This window comes from Heliangelus exortis, chromosome 14 (genome assembly GCF_036169615.1).
Source record: "Heliangelus exortis chromosome 14, bHelExo1.hap1, whole genome shotgun sequence".
In the NCBI taxonomy this organism is placed as follows: Eukaryota; Metazoa; Chordata; class Aves; order Apodiformes; family Trochilidae; genus Heliangelus; species Heliangelus exortis.
In genome coordinates, this window is record NC_092435.1 from 8,663,994 (window position 1) to 8,682,329 (window position 18,336).

Here is an 18,336-nt window from a genome sequence, read left to right on the forward strand (position 1 = left end):
CCTACGTATACCAAATAAAATCTTTGCCTTCAACTTTGTGTCTGCACAAATCATTCGCTTGCTGTTCTTTGGTTTTCGGGGGGTTTTTTTTTTGTTTGTTTGTTTGTTTTTGTTGTTTTGTTTTTTGTTTTTTTATGTTCAGTTAAATAATGGTATAAAACTGCAGTTCAGTTATTTATTTGCTAATTATTGATTAAGGATTGGTACCGAAACTGCAAAAGCACAACTTGAGCATACCAATGAAGTGTAAATTTTCAAGCTTTAGAAACTCAATCTTTACAAGCTTGAACATAACAACCTTGAGCTGATCAACCATTTCTGACATTACTATTTAGGTCCTCTGCCTTTGGCTGGATCACACTGGTGGCTTGGGGCTGATGAGGCTCCACACTGGATTAGAGCTTGCTCAGAATAACACCGAGCAAACTTTTACTTCTCTTAATAAAAAAACCAACCAAACAAAAAAACCCAACACCACCAACAAAAAAAGAAAACAAAACAAACAGATCTATACAGACAGGGGTCAGAGATGTCTGATACAAAGTAGCTGCTCTCCTCCAGCCCTGTGCCAAGCAAAAAAGACCTGGCTGGATTCAGAAGCCCATAACTAATGTTATGTCAAGCTAGCTGTCATGCTAACATTCATAAGCCCTCAGGTCCTATTAGCATGGGCTCATTGCCATGATAATTAGCTAAATGACCTGCATCCAGCCAGCTCCCAGCCCAGAGAGAGCAGGTGCTCAGTAGTCTCTGTCTGGCCAAGCAGACATGCCTAATTATTCTTTCTTTACAATTAAGTTACACTTCAGAATGCAGCACCGTTTAAGAAAACAAAGAAACAGCATCTTTTTCTTCAAGTGACTTTAGGTTTGTTGGGGTTTTTTTTAGGGTTTTTTCCTTTTTTTTTTGATAATTGCTTTACAATATGGAAAAAAGCATCTTTCTGCCAGCACTCCCATAAATTTGATCTAACATTCAGAAGTGCACCAAGCATGCACTGAGGTGGAAGGGCAGGGGATGACCTAAGGTAGAACTGTGAGACACATCACTTTGAAGGCAAAGGTTTTCCTTTATCGTTACACTGTATGAAACAAATCTAATCATGTAACTACCATTTTACTGTATATTGTATATAGGATTGTTTTCTCCACAAATTCACACAAGTAAGATAAAATAAGTTAAATGACTAAAAAAAAAAATACACAAAAATATACAGTCCATGTACTAGATAAATTATTTATATATATGGCAAGATGTGTCAAGAGTCTCTAGTAATGTTATTCCTCTGGATACTGACACGCCACTCAGAAAAGTGTTGCCTCAAATGCATAGTTTTATATATTAGATATGTAATATATAAAAATGAGGGAACCATCCTGATACAACATGTATTTACAGTCAGTTGTTCTGTATCTTTTTGACAGACTTTTAGAACATCAAAACACAATTCCATGGTGATAACATTTTATAGTTCCTATAATCAGATTCATCTTTACAATGCTTTGTGTTTAAGCAATTTTTTGTTCTTGTTTGATTTTGTTATTTTGTTGCTTTTTTGTTTGTTTTCAAGAGAAAGGGTGGTGGGGAATTGCTTCCCTACCTTAAAAACCACCAAAACAAACTCCCAAACCTTAAGCATTCTAACCTGAAGCTTGCTCATTTCTTCCCCCTCCACTCACTTTTGGAAAATTATACTAATTCTGGTTCTTCCATCTTTTCCTATCAAAATCCTAAAACTGTAGAAATTAATATTTTGCCAGGAAATTTCAGTTAAAATTTCCATCATGAAAGGAAAAGTTGCAGGCAAAAAACCTGAATTTTCCAATGCAGCTGCCAAGTCTGTAAACATTTGGTATGGCAGCCCTCTGCAATAAAAATTTAAGTCCTCTGCTTACAATAGGAAGCATTAGCTGTCAGTATTATTCTAAATTTGCACAATTAATATGTTTGGTAAATCTGTGTAAACTAAAGATAAGCTTTTTTTTGCATATCCCTGAAAAGAACTGCTGCGTTTTCTCAACATGATGTCTCCAAAGCAAACAACAAAGGGCTTTCTATATACTGGGTATGAATTAATTTGTCAAATTCTTAATTGTCCTGGAATTGGAAATGTGTCGTGTCAACAATTGTGTGTCAGTACCCAAAGGATTATTATTTTTTCCAGAATTTACATGCAACTGGAAGCCAGTCTGCTACATCTTTTCTAAATGTTACTGAAAACTACATTAAAATAATAATAATAAAAAGTACATCATTGGATAATCTGATGATCATTAATTAGAACCTATCAAGAGGTTAAAAGTCAAGTTCTTAAATTTTGCACATAAAATCTAAACGTGATTTGAGTAGATTTACAGTGGGGACAGCGATATATAAAGCTACTTAAACCTGCTGGGCACATAAGAGAAGCTTTTTTAGCATTCAGTGGAACCCCTCAACAACTTGAACTTCTGTAAATTTTACAAGCAGCTAATATTACAGCATTTTTACACACAGTTCTGTTTATAAATTACAGATTTAAGTTACAATATGAAGCCTACATGGAATTCTATCCATAGGAAATATTCACACACTGTCTTTTTTCCCCTCTTCATTCAATTTCGATTGTCTCACTTAATATAGCAATAAAATGAAACAAAGGCAGTTTTTTAAAGAAAAAATTCTTGGTATGTAAATACTGTAAATGATGAAATGGCTAAACACCAGAAAGTACTAGAAGGAAAATATGTTTTTTCTTCTAGGAAAGAAACCTCCTTTTCATCCACTGTAGAATTTACTAGCATTTTGGTACCACTACCAAGAATATATCCTCCAGTACACAAAACATTGAAAAAAATATCTCTCATCTTTGAAATGAATCATCTTGAGACTTTACCAAATAAGATGATTGGAGTGTGCTTATGATTCCTTTTTTTCAGCTTCCATTATCTAGATTCCTTTTTTTTTTTGTTTTTTTTTTCAGAGAACTGTCAGTCATTCCCTAATAAACTAAGCCACAATGACAAGTACCCCTTCATCTAATAGGTTTGTGGTGAAGTAACTAATATTACCTAACCTTTACTGAATACATACAATAGGTGAATATAGCTGTAAAAAAAAAAGCCATATACATCACTATAATATTCTTTTAAACACCAGTAGCTTGCAGCCACGATATCACATCAGCTAAAAAACTACCCCAATTTCCTACTGTTTTCAGCAGTGCCCATGTAATTTTCTACTAACAGGAACAGTAGCCAAAGCAAGCTCTGCAAGATGAAAAGAAAAAAATTAAAAGAAAAAAATAGACTGATGGTTTGAAAAGCATAACGTATCATATTACTGCTTATATTATTGTAGAAAGGAAAGTCTTGTAAAATTATTAAAAAGGTTCTTTTAAATTTTTTTCCAGTTTTCATGTTGCATATCCCATCCTTGCCATGTGGTTTATTTCACACAGCAAAGCCCAGTTGAGAGCTATTTCATCTATTGCATTCTTACAAAGAATAAATACCTGTAGATTGAGCCGATCAAGATTCATAACAAAAGCAGCTGTCAAGTCTTTTACATTTTTCTTCCTAATTACATAAAAGAAATTTTGGTGGGAAGGTACACCATCCTTCTTAAGAATTAGATTTTAGGACATTATTCATTCTATTATATAAGGTAACCACATGAGAAATTGCCCACTTCATCTCTATTGCTAAGGAAATGGAAGATGAAATCCATGAATATGCTATAAATTATAACAACAAAGAAAAGCAAGCTATATCTAGACTGTAGTATTCCCCAAACTGCACTAAGAAATTGCTTTCAACAGGGAAGAAGAACCACTGGCAGATATTTGCACTTATATGGCCCATATAAGAACATGAACAGGATTTTGTGGTTTTCTTTTGATTGTTTCTGGGCTGTGGGTTTTCTTCCCCATGTTGTGGATTTTCCCAAGAACTATGGTAAATTTCTTGTAACTAAGTCCTACAGATTCAGCTTTTCAGTTTCAAAGTTAGGATTCTATATACATAAATATTCACAAGCCTAACAAGCGTGGATGCCCTCCGAGAGCAGCGTTAGGCTGTGACTATGTACAGTCACCCTTAAAGCCTGAAATCATGGATTTGTCAGGTCTGGATTTACAGCTGGTGCTCATGTACAAAGGCAGCGCTACTCCCCGACACCGCTGCCTGGTGGGACATGGGGAAATTTGCCAGAGGAATGACTTTGACGGGGTCCTCGCTGGCGCAATGTCTTTCACAGGTGTTGTAGAACTGGGGCCTGGGCCCCCCGTGGCCTTTGTCACTGTCCTCCTTTGGAAGGGGCCTCCCAAGAGTGTGGCATCCCTCAGGCCTGGCTCCACGGCCCCAGCCTTGCTGGAAGCCAAACGCTGGCAAAGGGGGGTTGGACTGCTGGTACTGTGTCAAAGAAGGTGGCATCCAGCAGTTGTCGGAATGGCCCAGGATGAGACACTCCTGCGTGCAGGTTTCTGAGGCTTCAGAAAGGGCTTTCTGGAGATTTACTTCAATAGCTGGGAGGATGGAAAAAGACAAGACATTATCAGAGGTCCAAATGTGCACAGGGAAACAAGGTTAAGAGCAATCCCAGAACTCCAGTAACGGGCACACCTTGGAAAGGAAATACCTCCAGGTTTGCAGTGTTGTCGCTGTCTATCATTAGGAAACTGTTACTGGTTAATGAAGAGATGATGCCATCTTTACAGCTATGTAACCAAATCTCTTATACATTCTATTTACAGTGACCTTTTTCACTTTTTCAAATCGTCACTTGTGTAAAAATCCTACAAGCGTTAAAATCATCTAATACAGCAATTCAGTCACCTAATATTATAATTCTGTATACTGGCATACAGAATCACAGAATGCTAGTGGGAAGGGACCTCTGGATATCATCTAGCCCAACCCCCAGCCAGAGCAGGGTCACCTAGAGCAGGTTAGAAAACTACTAAAAAAAAAAAAAATTAAAATTAGGATTTTTTTGTTAATGATTCCTTAAAAGTGGATGCTTGCATTGTTTTGCTTTTCTTAAGGCAAAACAAAATTAATTTGGACACATAGCCAGAGATGGTACATTGGCTTTTAAGATGCACTCTAGAGCTTTAAGAATGAAAGAGTGTAACAGCTATTTTAAAAAGAATTGATTTCTCCATGCATTCGATACTGGAAACCTTGAAAAATCAAAGGGTAATAGCAAAAGAAGCTGTAACCTCTGCAGTTTACTAGTAATCGAACCAGATTTCATCAGTAGGTGTGAGGTTTGTGCCCTTGAAAAAAGGATTACAGAAATTATAATTTGTCCAAAGGCAAACTAAACTACTAAATGTGAAAGATGGCATTTCCAACACATAAACAATCTTTTTCACTTTCATTTAAACTATGGCTTTACCATGTTATGTAAATTCAAATACAAATCAGTCCTTGAAAAAGTTTTCATATTGTATGTGTTAATTCTATATTCTCTTGCTGTGTACATAGTTTAAATACATCAGGAGCAAAGAAGAGTAGCTGATCAGATACTTTTCTGTTCAGTCGTCACAAAACTTTCCAATGATAGATACACAACATATTTTTAATATCTGTCTTCATAAAAACAACATTTAAATGGTATCTAGGTATGTCACTAGAACTTAGAGTAATATGAGTTCTGAGTAGGAGCCTCTTACCCTCTGAGCTTTACATTGAAACCCATGCTGTTTTAATAAGTACTTTGCATGTTGAAATCTCAGTAAAACTACAGAGCACAAATACATATTTCCATGCTATGTCTCAATACATGTGAATGAAGTTTTTTCCTTCAGGCACTGAAATACGTAACACTGCTCTCCAGAATACAGGATACATATTTTTTTAAAATCTACCACATTTAAGTATACAGCTGGTTGCTTGTTGTATCATGATTGCTATATTCTTGATTATTTCTCCTTAAATACATCGTATGAGTATGTGTCAGTTAAGAAATTACTGTTTATGAAACCTATTTTGCCTTATTACTGGCATTTCAACGTGTCTTCAGTCAGTTTGTCTCTGTATTTTTCAGTGTAATCCTGACAAAGCTTGGCACCTTGCTGTTGAAATACTAATCCAGTTCTGATGGGCAGTAGGAGACATACATATGGAAATAATTCAGGCAATAGTTCCTGTAAAAAAAGTTACTACTGTAGATTAGTCTAATCTTTCTGTGTCCTACTATCTCCTACTACAGACATAAATTTGAGTATGTACAAGTCTTGTTAAGCTCTTTAATTATCCAGGTTTGCTTCTTTTCTGATCAAGGCAATTCAATGAAGTCAGGTACAACCCTGACAGAGTATTAAGTTATCCCTGTTTTAATACAGAAACTGACCTTTTTTATTTTTTGTTTATTAAAAAAACCCTTTTTGATAGCCAGTACTTCAGCGTTACCCTTTATCTCAAGGCTTTCTAATTGCTCTTAAAATGCAATCAATCCATTTAAACTGAAAAACACACAGTTATTTATTTGGATATAATAATTATGCATTTCTAGCTCTTCACAGCAAGTGGTAACAACACTTGCATTTTACTATCTCTCTCAAACTTCAGTAAGAGAGTAAACAAAGCTAAACCATTAAAAGAAGCATTTGGCAATAAAAACTTAACATTTAAGCTTTAGACAAGCCAACTGCAGAAATAAAAGGTCACTTATAAAACATTCTCTACACCATCTCCACAGATCAGTAGGACAGTAATTTTGTGCCATGTGTTGCCAGACTACCTGTAGACTTGGAACATGTTACTGTGCTAAGAATAATAACATTGTTGGAATGACAGTCTTGTTTATTCTGTTAATAAAGAGATATTTTAATCTGACTTTTAGTTTTAGCAAAACCAAACCAAACCAAAAAGCCCCCCAACAAAAAATAACAACCACTTTAAGACAATCCTAGGCATAATCATAATAATTCAAATTATTTTGGATCTGAGTTAGGGTTTCATTATACAATAGTCTGCAAATGCACTAATGGTTATAAGATACACTTCTAGCAGTTATAATCTTTCTTTCAATGTTGGTATGTGGTACACAGAATCTTCATTGTCAGAGTATGGTTTTTTGTCACTGCTTATGATTAATAACATGTAAACTAAACAGTTCTCATTAACTTTGAGGAGTTAAAACCCTTTCCTACTGAGCACCTCTGCAAGTGCTGCAGAAGAACAGGAAATAAAAAAGTATTTAGCAAATACAATTACTTCTCTCTATGATGTCTAACTCATTTTTTTTCAGTCAAGTTTTGTTTTATAATATACTGCACTCATAAAATAAAATAAAACAGCAAAAACTATCCCTAACCTCTAGACTAACTTTAAGAGGACAAAACTTTTTCTTTTTTTTTTTTTAATTAGTAACAGTTTTATTTTTTTTAATCAAATGACCATAGCATTACTGCAACCCTGAGGCAGTCTGTAGGAGACTGAGTATCTGGTAGCAAACAAAATTAGCAAGGGTGTTACAATGAATATTGTGTGAGACAAGCAAGGTCCAAAATATCTGCATTTAAAAGTAACTTTGGAAATCTCACCAACTGATCTCCTGCAGTAAATAGAAATAGCATGGGTAATCGGGATGCAAAAGAGTTGCTGCTTGGTATAAAGTTAAATAAAACTAGTAGAATGAAATACTGTGTTTTACCACAATTTATTAAAAATTACTAATTAACATAATTAATCTGTTTTTGAACTAACCTAGAATAAAATGTGGGAAATTTTGTGCATCAGTATTCACCAGGAATTTTTTTTTCCTTGCTCTTCCAGGCCATGACACGTAACTTCTTTCAGCCTAATTCATCCTCCATTTTCCTAACATATCATCATTCTCCTGCTTTTTGGACCTTAAACCCTTTTAGATAGCTACTTGGCACTGGCATTACACTGCCATCTAAACTATGCTTAGATGCTTGTTAAAAATGCATCTTTAACAATTCCTTATTTTATCAGAAAGAGCTTTACATTAGTATTATATTTACGGTGCCAATTTCTAACAGAACACAGATGATTCCCAAATATTCTGTTACAGACTTAACACGCAGAGGTCCCTGTAATTGGTGCTGAGATGTTGTCCTCACACCATGTCTGGCTTCCTCTCCACCACTTGCTGCCTGCTTTAAACAAAGATTTCTCTGGCTGGCTCAGCCAAACATCCCCAAGGAACACCTGAATTCCTGTTCAAGGCAGGCAGCTGGGAGAGAGTGAACTTCAGCACTCAAGTGGGCATTTATCAGAGGCTGTGGAAATTGACCATGGCATTTTCTAGCTGCTACTCTTTAAGTTTCCCTCTGTTTTGCATTTTTGCAAGTCATTGCTAAGTATGGGTGAAAATAAAGTTATTTGAGCCCTTCTCTCTCATATGAAAGTAGTAATGGAGGTGATTATTTGGCACAGTCCAGTAATTCCTCAGTGGCAGGAAACATCTGTGACATCTGTCTCTGCTGATCTAACAAAGGAAGGTTCCAGCTGTCTCCAAATATTTTCAGGAGAAATTAAGGTTTTTGCTTCTGAAATTCAGTGTCTAGTAACATCTTCTCATATAAGATATGATAGATTTATAAATGGAAATAGAAGTGTACATATCCCCCATGTATTATGAATAAACAATACATTCCATCAAAGTCTTACCTGTTTACCTCATTTCTTATTTCACTCAGCAATAAACCCTTAATTTTCTATATATTTTTTCATACTACATAGAGACCCTTCAACCATGACATACAAGTAGTATGAAAGAGAATTTTTAATTCATACAAGAGATCACACTCATGCACATGTGAGTTTACCACTTTCATTTGAACTCCAGATTGTTTTAGGAATAAAACTGTTTTTAAAATTGTCTGCCTCAGAACTAAGAACACTTTTAAAGAATGTGTCTGTCAGTTCCTGTGAAGTGTTTAGATCAGAACTGTCAAATATAACTAAAAGCACACTCGTTAAAAGACTTTCCTCATTGTTCCACAGTCTTTATCGTTTATAGGTCAAAGCAGTTTTCTTAAGAATATTTACTTTCACTTAAGAAAACCTGAAACTTGGAATTCCAACCTTGCCAGGTAGCTATCCTTCAGTCAAAACAATCACTAAAAAATTATAATTTTTTTCCATTTGTTTTGGTTGGAGACTGTCTTCAGTTATAAAGCCTTCATAGGGTTTTATGGAAAGTAAATAAAAATTTTGATCATTATCTTTGCTATTTGGGGGATGAAAGCTGAAGAACTCTACAGCACTACTCTCCTTCTCAGTCCACCAAATATGTAGCACAATACTTTGATATTTCCAGCTTAATACTATGCTCCAGTTTTAAAAATATTTCTCACAGAGAATTCTCAAATGAAAACAAGCTGCTAGACTGTTAGCAGAAGACTCATAATGTTGTAAAGTTGGAAACATACATTTCATAGGTATTTGATGCACTGTTTTCTACCCCTAAGTCCTCCCCTGCATCCCCAAAAAGGTTCACATACCAGGACAAGATCCAGAGGGCTGGTTTCTTTCTTAGACTGCCACAGAAGTCATCACTTGCATCACGGAATTACAAAAAAGCTGGAAGGGATTTCTGAAGATGTCTGCCTAACCTTCTTGCCAAACTTATAGAATTGTACATACCCCTTTAAAAAAATCTGCAAGTATATATTAAAAGGGAGATGTGCATTTCTAAGAGTTAAACAATCAAGAACATGAGCTCCCGGGGAAGCCTTAAAACATCTCCACCTTTATCTACATGTGCAATAATGATCAAAAGACATTGGTAAATGTATTCATTAGGAAAGTTCTCAAGACTCATTACAAGTTCAAAAACTGCTAGACTGCACTGTACCAATGCAGGCGTAGGGGCTTATAAATTGTGCAAAGAAAATCTCAAAAACAATTTAAAAGACCAGAAAAAAGAAAAAAAAAGAAAAAAAAGAAAAAAAAAAAAAAAAAAAAAAAAAAAAAGGAAACTTAAACCACAGAATACAGCGTACAGCGTGCTTGAATTTTAAAGCTATGTAGCTGAAGTCCTAATGAAAAGCCAGCGTTGAATTTGACATATTTTGGATGCAAACCATCCAGTGTTACATTTAGAGCACTCTTGTTTCATAATAAAGCAAGCAACAATTAGCAAGCAATTAAGCAAATTGCCCATAATTATGCCATTGCTGAGCTATTTTTCATATTTTCACAACACAGCACATATATGAATACATGGCTTGCAGTGCCAATGCTATTCTGTCAGCATCCAGAAGTGCCTCTCATTTACTGAAGCGTTTCATATTAAACAGCTCCCATTGCACATTCAGTGCTCTCTGCTCAGCAGGAACCCACCAGAGTGATGAAGATGACAACCTTACACTACTCAGCTCAACCAAAAGATCCTAAGGAAAGGGTTGTTTCTCCACCCCCTCCCCCCCACTTTTTGCCCTTGTGTATTTCCTAAATGTGGTACTAAATCTGAGCAGGAATTCAAGCATATTATAGGGAAATTATAGTCCAGAAATACCCTGGTGACCAAAAGTGGTCACTTGAGGAACATCATTTAGTGGTCTCCACAATGTGAAGAGAACAGAAATGACATTAACAATAAAAAAGAGAGGGGAGAATGGCTGTTAGTGTAAACTAGGTTACTTTAATAAGGTCAGGGAGAAGAAGCTTCGATGTTGAAACCCTAAATAACTGCTGCTATAATACACTCTACTTTTTTTGCTTTAATAATAAAATACCTTTGGGAGAAGTTTCCGATTAATATTTTATTTCTTATATATGTCTCAATAAATTAAAAACCTAAAAGAGTTACTTAAGTTCCAGCCTTTTATTTGAAGAACAAGTAGGACACATCACTTCCTTTCCTCAGCTGTGTAGACAGAGCTTGCCTCTACCAAAGCCTGGGAGAAATCCTACTCAGAGGAAGATTGATCCTCCAGATGTTCAAAACTGAGGACTGGACAGGCATGCAGGAAATCACACCTTTTCATGTGCTACCTAGGCTTGCCAGATTGTACTGGTTATCTTGCAAGAATAAGCTCTCCTTCCATTCCAGTGAGCATGGTTTATATCCTAACAGCCATGGTTTTAATTTGAGTTTAATCCTAAAAAGTGCCATGAGTTAGGTTTCTTGTTATAGAGTCCCAGTGGAAGGAGGTGTGAGTATTTTTGCACCTGGCTTCAATTAATCAAGGAAACATTATCAGTGAGGGCTGGGGAAAGTTGAGCAGAAACAAGACAGGGACTGGAGGAAGTATCAGGTAAATCCTGTATAATTAACTATGCTTGTGAAGTGAAGTGAATCTTTCCTTTGCAAATAACAGCCATATACATAAAGCACATTAATCTTTCATTAAGTCATCTCTTATTGTTATTTTGACTAGAATTCCAATCTGGTAATAATCAAACCCAAGAAATAGCCTAAAAGCAATGCTCTCGTAAAAAGTTCAGCTTCAATAATTGGTATCTGCCACAAGAAGAGATTTCATCAAAAACCCTCAAGCTTCCAAAGCTTCAGCCTAATGAACACAGGCACAACAGTGCTGCAGAATAAACAGCACTGACCCTTGCTGCTTCAAGAGTCCAACTGTATTCCTCGTTAGTGTTTTCTTGCTAATTATGGCAAAACAAATATGGTAATTTGCAGAGGACACATTTCTTAGCCTAGGAAGTGTATATAGAGTTATCAATGAGAATTTTTACCATAACTTGCTAAGTATAATGACCATCCTGACTAAAAACGAGTATATTGATTACAGCACTGGGTAATACAATGTGCTTTAATTAATATTTCATTAACTGCTTCATATTTGTACTGAAGCTTCTTAATTATTAATGCATCTTTCATTATTTAACACAGAATATAAATTTTAATTCAGATCAATTAAACAAGGTGAAACTAGATAGTGAAAAATAGTTTATCCTCCAGCAATAACCTTCGACCTGGAAACATAGTAAAGAGAGAAATTTGCATTTCTTCCTCCATACCCCAGTAGAGTATGCATTTTAGGTGGTATATATTAAGTTCTTTTACTGATGTAAAGTTTCTACAATAAACCTATGGAAATATGCTGGCTGGAAAAGGGCTTCAGCTGCTATTTTTCAGCTGATGCCTGAAAGCATTTTCATTAGGAGTTTTCTGCAGGACATTTGTAACCCAGCAAACATTCTATCTTGCCATGTAAACTTCATTGTAAGCCTTTCAAAATAAAGTTTCTAGTGACAGTAGGGAAAGAAGAGCCTACAGAAAGTTGTAGGTACCCAACAATTATCTCCTTGGAGTGACTGCCTTTTCCAGTACCACCTTTATCTTCCAGCACTGATAGGAGGCAGCAGCTGAGCACCACCCAGCTGCTTCCTTCCTCCCTCCCACCCTCTCAGCCATGGTCAGAGGGCTGGGACACCCCTGGGATACAGCTTGCCCAGGGAAGTTATGGCTGCTCCATCCCTGGAAGTGTCCCTGAAAGTATCTTTCTTAATATCTTTAAGATATCTTAAATATTTTTAATCATGACTTGAAATATGACACGTGATAAATCTATGAAGAATAAAGTTTCTCCTATCAAATTCTAGAGAATAAATGTCAAATGCTCAGTAAAAGTTGCAAGTTAAAGGTGCAAGTGGAAGTCATCCCTTAATTTTTTTTTAATTTAAAAAAGTGATGTAATCAAACATGTTAAAACAGAATGAGGACCCTGTAACCTAACACAAGTTACGACTGTACACACCATTTCTGTCTCCATTTAGTGGTCTTAGCTCTACTAATGCCTCATTAGGAATGTGTATGAGTATCCATTGCCCGCAATTAAACAGATGTGGATTTGAGTAAATTCATTTATTTATTTAATCCAGAATCAGTTAAACACAGTGTGTTCTTTCATTTAATTCAACATTTAGGATAATTTTTTTCATGTGTATTTTCTGGAGAATTTAGGGGCAAATCAATATACAGCTCGGTAAGAGGCACTGAGCATGTTAAAAGGGTAAAACCAAGTCAGAAAATCTATTATATCATAGAAATATGGCCATTCCTATAATTTCCCCATAAAAGCAGGAAAAAAGAACATTCAAACATACAAAAAGCTGTGTTTTCACTGTACAGAAAGGTTGTTTGTCTGAAACTATAAAATGAACAGTCTTCAAAAGTAGCTAATACTTAGAAAAAGAAAAGTCACTTAGCAGTAATTTCTACAGATAATTCTAAACATCTGTTCTCTCCTTCAAACCTTGCTAAAAAGGTTGCTCGATTTCATTCACACTTCTCCTCAAATATATATATATATGTGATGTTTTTAAAGGAAGTAAATTCTTGCTTACAGAACCTATAGTGCAAGTATACAGAATGTAACACCATACTTGGGTTTTAGGTGTAAATTTTAATTAAAATTGCATGCCTGTGTGAAGGAGTTTACTGATTTTATTATGAATCACTAAGTACCTCAAAAGGATCAAGATTCATAAAGACAGCTACAAATCACTGATTCTGCATAAACTCATCTGGGGTAGAAACAGCAGAAAATACATTTCTAAAGCTTAGGCTGTGGCCATCATAATAAAACAAAAATCAATTACCTTTTCTGGTTGTCTGGTTAGAGAACAAAGATCTGGGCTGGGAGATAACAAAAAGGATGAACTTCAAAGAGATAAGAAGGGAACAGAATTTTTAGGTGAATAAGGTCAGTAGTATTTATTATTGATAACAGACCTACATGGAAATATTAGCAGACTCTCACACTACTCAAATAATGAATTGTAACACTGGTGGCATTGGGCAGATGGGGTAAGTGATCATCCTCAGAAGAAGGCAGATTAGAGGCAAGGGGATGGAGAAAGGGATGAGCAGAATTTCAGTTTCAGCTATGTCTGAGATACCTCACCCACAGCAACTGCTTCAAGGAATAAGTGTGTGATAAAAGACCTACAGTTCTTCATATATCTGTGTTTACACCCTTTGCTCACATCAGTAAGAGATTCTTGATGTACCTACATACAAAATGGGGCTCAGTTTTCCTTTTACTGACTTAAATAGTAAAATTATTCAATGTATAATACTTAAATATTCTTTTAATTAACGAATTGAACAACCGTGGGCAATTTTTCATGGTTCAGACTCATTAATGAAATGTTAATTTTCACAAGTAAATCATAAAAACCAAATGCTAAAGAAGTTAGTAAACATACCTTTCTGTGATAACTTGAGTGAGACAAGAAAAGATGCTTTGAAATTGTGTTTTCATCAGATATACAGAAACAGAAACATGAAGTCAGAGAGCACTAGAGCAGCAAACCCTATAATGTTCTAAAAATACTCTGGCTTTTATACTGTGACTCCAATTGCATTTCAGGAAAAAAAATTAAAAAGGCCTTTTTCTGTATTAGAATGTAAACAAAACCTGATGTTTTTCCTACGAATACCCTAAGTATTTTGCAAACACTGGACCAGCAATAACATTATATCTATTTATTTATTCCAGTTTATTATATAAATAAGGAGTGCTGAAGTTTTTTGACAAAACAATTTTCTAACACAAGTGTAATTTCAAAGTGCAACTGTTCTGTGACACCGCTGACTCAAATCTCAATTAAGTACTGGAACAACTAGTTTCCATTTTCTCTATTAATTTTATTTTCATTTAGATTTTTTAAAAATAAGAAATTTTCATATTTAAGCATGATGCAGAAACGATATTATTGACAAGAAATGGCCTTGTTTCTCCTAAGCTTTTATTCAGATTTTCCAGTTCACACTAAATTTCAAGTTCAGGTTATGATTCCAAACAACAACAGTGCCTACAGTCCATGGCATCTCCATCAAGGTCTGTGACTGCCTTACCATTACCATTACCACAGCAGACCAAGCCTTGAAAAGTTGAGGCTCCAGAATTATTAATTATTAGGATAACTACTGCAGGGCCAAGAGTGCTCATTTGTTCATTTCCCCAAAGTGCCCAGTAGCATCTCAGTTCTGTTGTGGTTATTAGATTTCTTACTTCCAATCTGCAGCCTTATGGAAGAAGAGACTGGAGGAGGAAAACTTTGACATTTTGTATCTCCACAGGAGAAAAGGATTCCCCTCCTGCAGCTTTCATTCTCCCCGAGCAGAAATTCTCCTCCATATGGCTGCAGCTCAGGAGGGTTTTTCTCTTGGAAAACCCTCTGAACCACAGACTCCTTGATGACTAGACAACAGTTTCTAACCAATTTTTCACAGCAGTTTTCTGTCACTACCACTCTGTCAATTTGCTACAGACTGCCCTCACTGGAACCATGTAGCTGCTCATCCTTTTGACAAAGACCCCAAAAATGCACGAGAATATGGAAAGAGCCATGTTTGATTAACAACTTTGTGATTGCTGTAAAAATGAAATTTGAAAGGTAATAATTACATTTGTAATTACTTAGGTCTAAATGTCTTATGTTTCCTACTCCCTTTATTTCTGGGCAGCTGGAGCAATGACTCATTAATAATAATGAAGTCATTTAACCCTGCAGGCACATTACAAGGAGAAAGATGTCATTTGTCACCAATGCAAATAGAACTATCACCGAAGGATACAGAAAGATCACTATTTCATATTTATTGCAAATGATAAAAGGGACATTTTGCACTCATTCTTACCATGACATCCCAATCTGCTTTGTAATTATCAGCAAACATAAGGCGATGGCATACAACATATGAGGGACTACTAATAATGTACTGTCCTGTGGTGCCATTTCCATAATCACTTTAAATCCATCCTATACCTATGTACTAGTTAAAGCTTTCAGCTCATGAAATCGTACCCCCTAGTAAGGAATGAATTATCCTTTGCAGATTTAGCACACAAAGCAGCTCCTTCCCAGAGTCTGAGGGTCTGAGAGCTGACATATGTATTGCTCCTACTTTAAGTGATTGGGTTTGGCATTCTTTACACTTGGAGCTGAATACAGTACAACTTAAAAATAAAGCACAGGAATTTTACAGTTCTAATTCTTATTGGCACTAATTTACCCATAGACTGCAAGTCTCTTAATTTTCCAGCATTATTCTATACTTTGCTACTACAAGAACTCTGGAAGAAGTACTCTAATAGGAAACACCCTTATTCATTGTGAACTCAAGTAAAATGACTTAGAATTTACTAGATTTTTAAAAGGAATTACTGATGTAACTGCCTATCTATGAAATAAACTTCTGAGGAAGAGAAAAATTACTGTTCTTTCCCTAAATTATTTATATTATTCAGGGAATGTGAAACCCTGAGGAAAAAAATATGGAGAGAATTTCTATGGTATTAGTATGAATGAAAGAAGGAAGTGTCATGTAAATAATTTGACTTCCAACCCTATCAGACAGACCTTCAAATTCTTCTTTGCTTTTTTTTTTACTTTATTTTTATCATCAGCACTTGTCTAACCACCAGTCATGTAGAAAAAACAGGCAACAAAGTTAACACCATGAAGTTATAAACTGTTATTGTGTGGGCTAGAAATGAGGTAAGCAAACCTCCTAAGTCTGTTTATATTTTCCCCAGGTGCCACAAAAGACTATATAAAGACATGCTTTAAAGAAGTTAAATAAGTAGTGTTAAGAAATAAGACACATCAGGAAAGAGTAAAATGCATATTTTCACTTCTAAGATAGTGACAACACAGAAAAGCTTATACATGGAGTGAAATGTTTTGTCAAATTGAAAAATAGAAATAATATGAACACTACAATTTTCACATCAATTTGAGGTAAAATGTTTTGAATTACAGTCATTTTAATCTTGTTTTATAAAGAAAATTACTCGAAAAGGGTGATAATTTAAACCAGCATAATCCAAACTTCATTGTGTTCCAGTGAGGCCCAGAACTGTGGCACGCAGTCATTTGGAGCAATCTTTGCACAGTGGCTCAGAGCCTGACTCAGAGCAGACATTTGGAAGAAGAAAAAGCATTCCTGACTGGAGTGTCCACCAAAACTACTTGCTGGGGTGGGATCTCTAGGCACTGCTAGCACCTTCAGAAATTTCGGCACCAGTTGCTAAGTCAATCCTTTCCCAGTTCCCATCTCTAAACATTCAGCTGTGACCAGTTTCTCCGCTGAAGTTTTGCTGTTTGACTACAAGTTTCTTGTATCACTATACAGAAGCATGTTCTAACTAATAAGAAGGTTTTGGCATCATGGATTTTTGCTGACAGGCTAGGGAAGTATCTATCTATCCATCTAATCTATCTATCCTAAGCAAACCTTCTCCTGTGCCTTTGCTGAAGGTAAAAAATTACCTGCACTGTTAAGTTTTAATCCTCAGTTTCCTCTGAACAGCACCCAACAGTGACTTTCAGATTTTCTTCAACATAATGTTCTGTTTTCTAGGTAATTTTCAATTAAAATATGTATATATAAAAATATCAAGATACAGCTAATAGCAGTAGTAAACTTGCAGTTTCCTTCCCTAAACCAGATGATTCTCTCAAGACCTGGATAACTGACACATGACAGGAATCATGTTGGCCAGACCAACATTAGCCACAACTCTCTAAGAAACAGGATTTCTCATAGCATATGTCATTTTAAAAAGACAGTGTTAGGGGACAGTCACAGCTGTGATTCTTCTGAGAGATTTTAAGGTCAGCAATATCAGCCACCAGAATGGAAGCAAGGAACTGCCCATTTCATTAGATCTCAGGACAGGTTCTGTGACTGCAACCATGAGGATTATGATGATGCTTGAAAACAGGGTATTTATTATCATTAGCATTAGTCTATTTTAAGAAATTATTTTGAGCACAAAAAATATGAAACTGTGGGGGTGTAAAGTTTAACTTCATGAAGTATTCAATTGATCAGGAAATCAAATTCCATTACTTCAAAAATAGAAATGTTTTAAAGTAGGAAAAATTGATCGATCTTTAAAATATGCTTTTCTTAAATTAATTCTATAAACATCTTTTAACCACACCCTGCCTATGTGTGTCTATATTGAGAATTCTGAAGAGAGAAATATATTTATCAGGCTTCGAATTTTAGAGACTGGATACTAAGTTTTGCCTCAGCCCTATCTGAATAATAACATGTCCTAGCATAAAACAATAATTTGTGGTTTTGTACATCTAATAAACCATAATTATCTTTGCAAAAAAATAGTGTTTGTTCCAGTTTGAGAAGATTTGGCATGAGTATACCTAGGCTAATAAAAGCCTAATATATATTATTAAATGATGTTAAATACTAGCATTCAGATTTGTCAAGGAACTCATCACTTGCCTCAGTATGTAAGCCTCAATCAGCCATTTCTCTATTGCACATGACAGTGAATCCCTTGGAAACAGATTTAAGAAATACTCTTCTTAAAAAGTCACTGAAGCTTAACATCCAGCTCTTTTGAAAGTCTAAGTTTCAAAGCAATTT

The 18,336-nt window shown here is 35.5% G+C and overlaps 1 protein-coding gene across 2 annotated transcripts in view; it reads right to left on the minus strand.

Moving 5' to 3' along the window:
* Positions 1-2,939: 2,939 nt before the first annotated feature.
* Positions 2,940-18,336, minus strand: part of PCDH11X (protocadherin 11 X-linked) — a 438,876-nt gene continuing 423,479 nt past the window's right edge. For both annotated transcript variants that reach the window (XM_071757565.1, XM_071757566.1), the window contains exon 7: positions 2,940-4,504. In XM_071757565.1, coding sequence (XP_071613666.1) covers positions 4,113-4,504 — 392 coding nt within the window. In that variant the 3' untranslated portion in view covers positions 2,940-4,112. The remainder of the gene's footprint in view (positions 4,505-18,336) is intronic.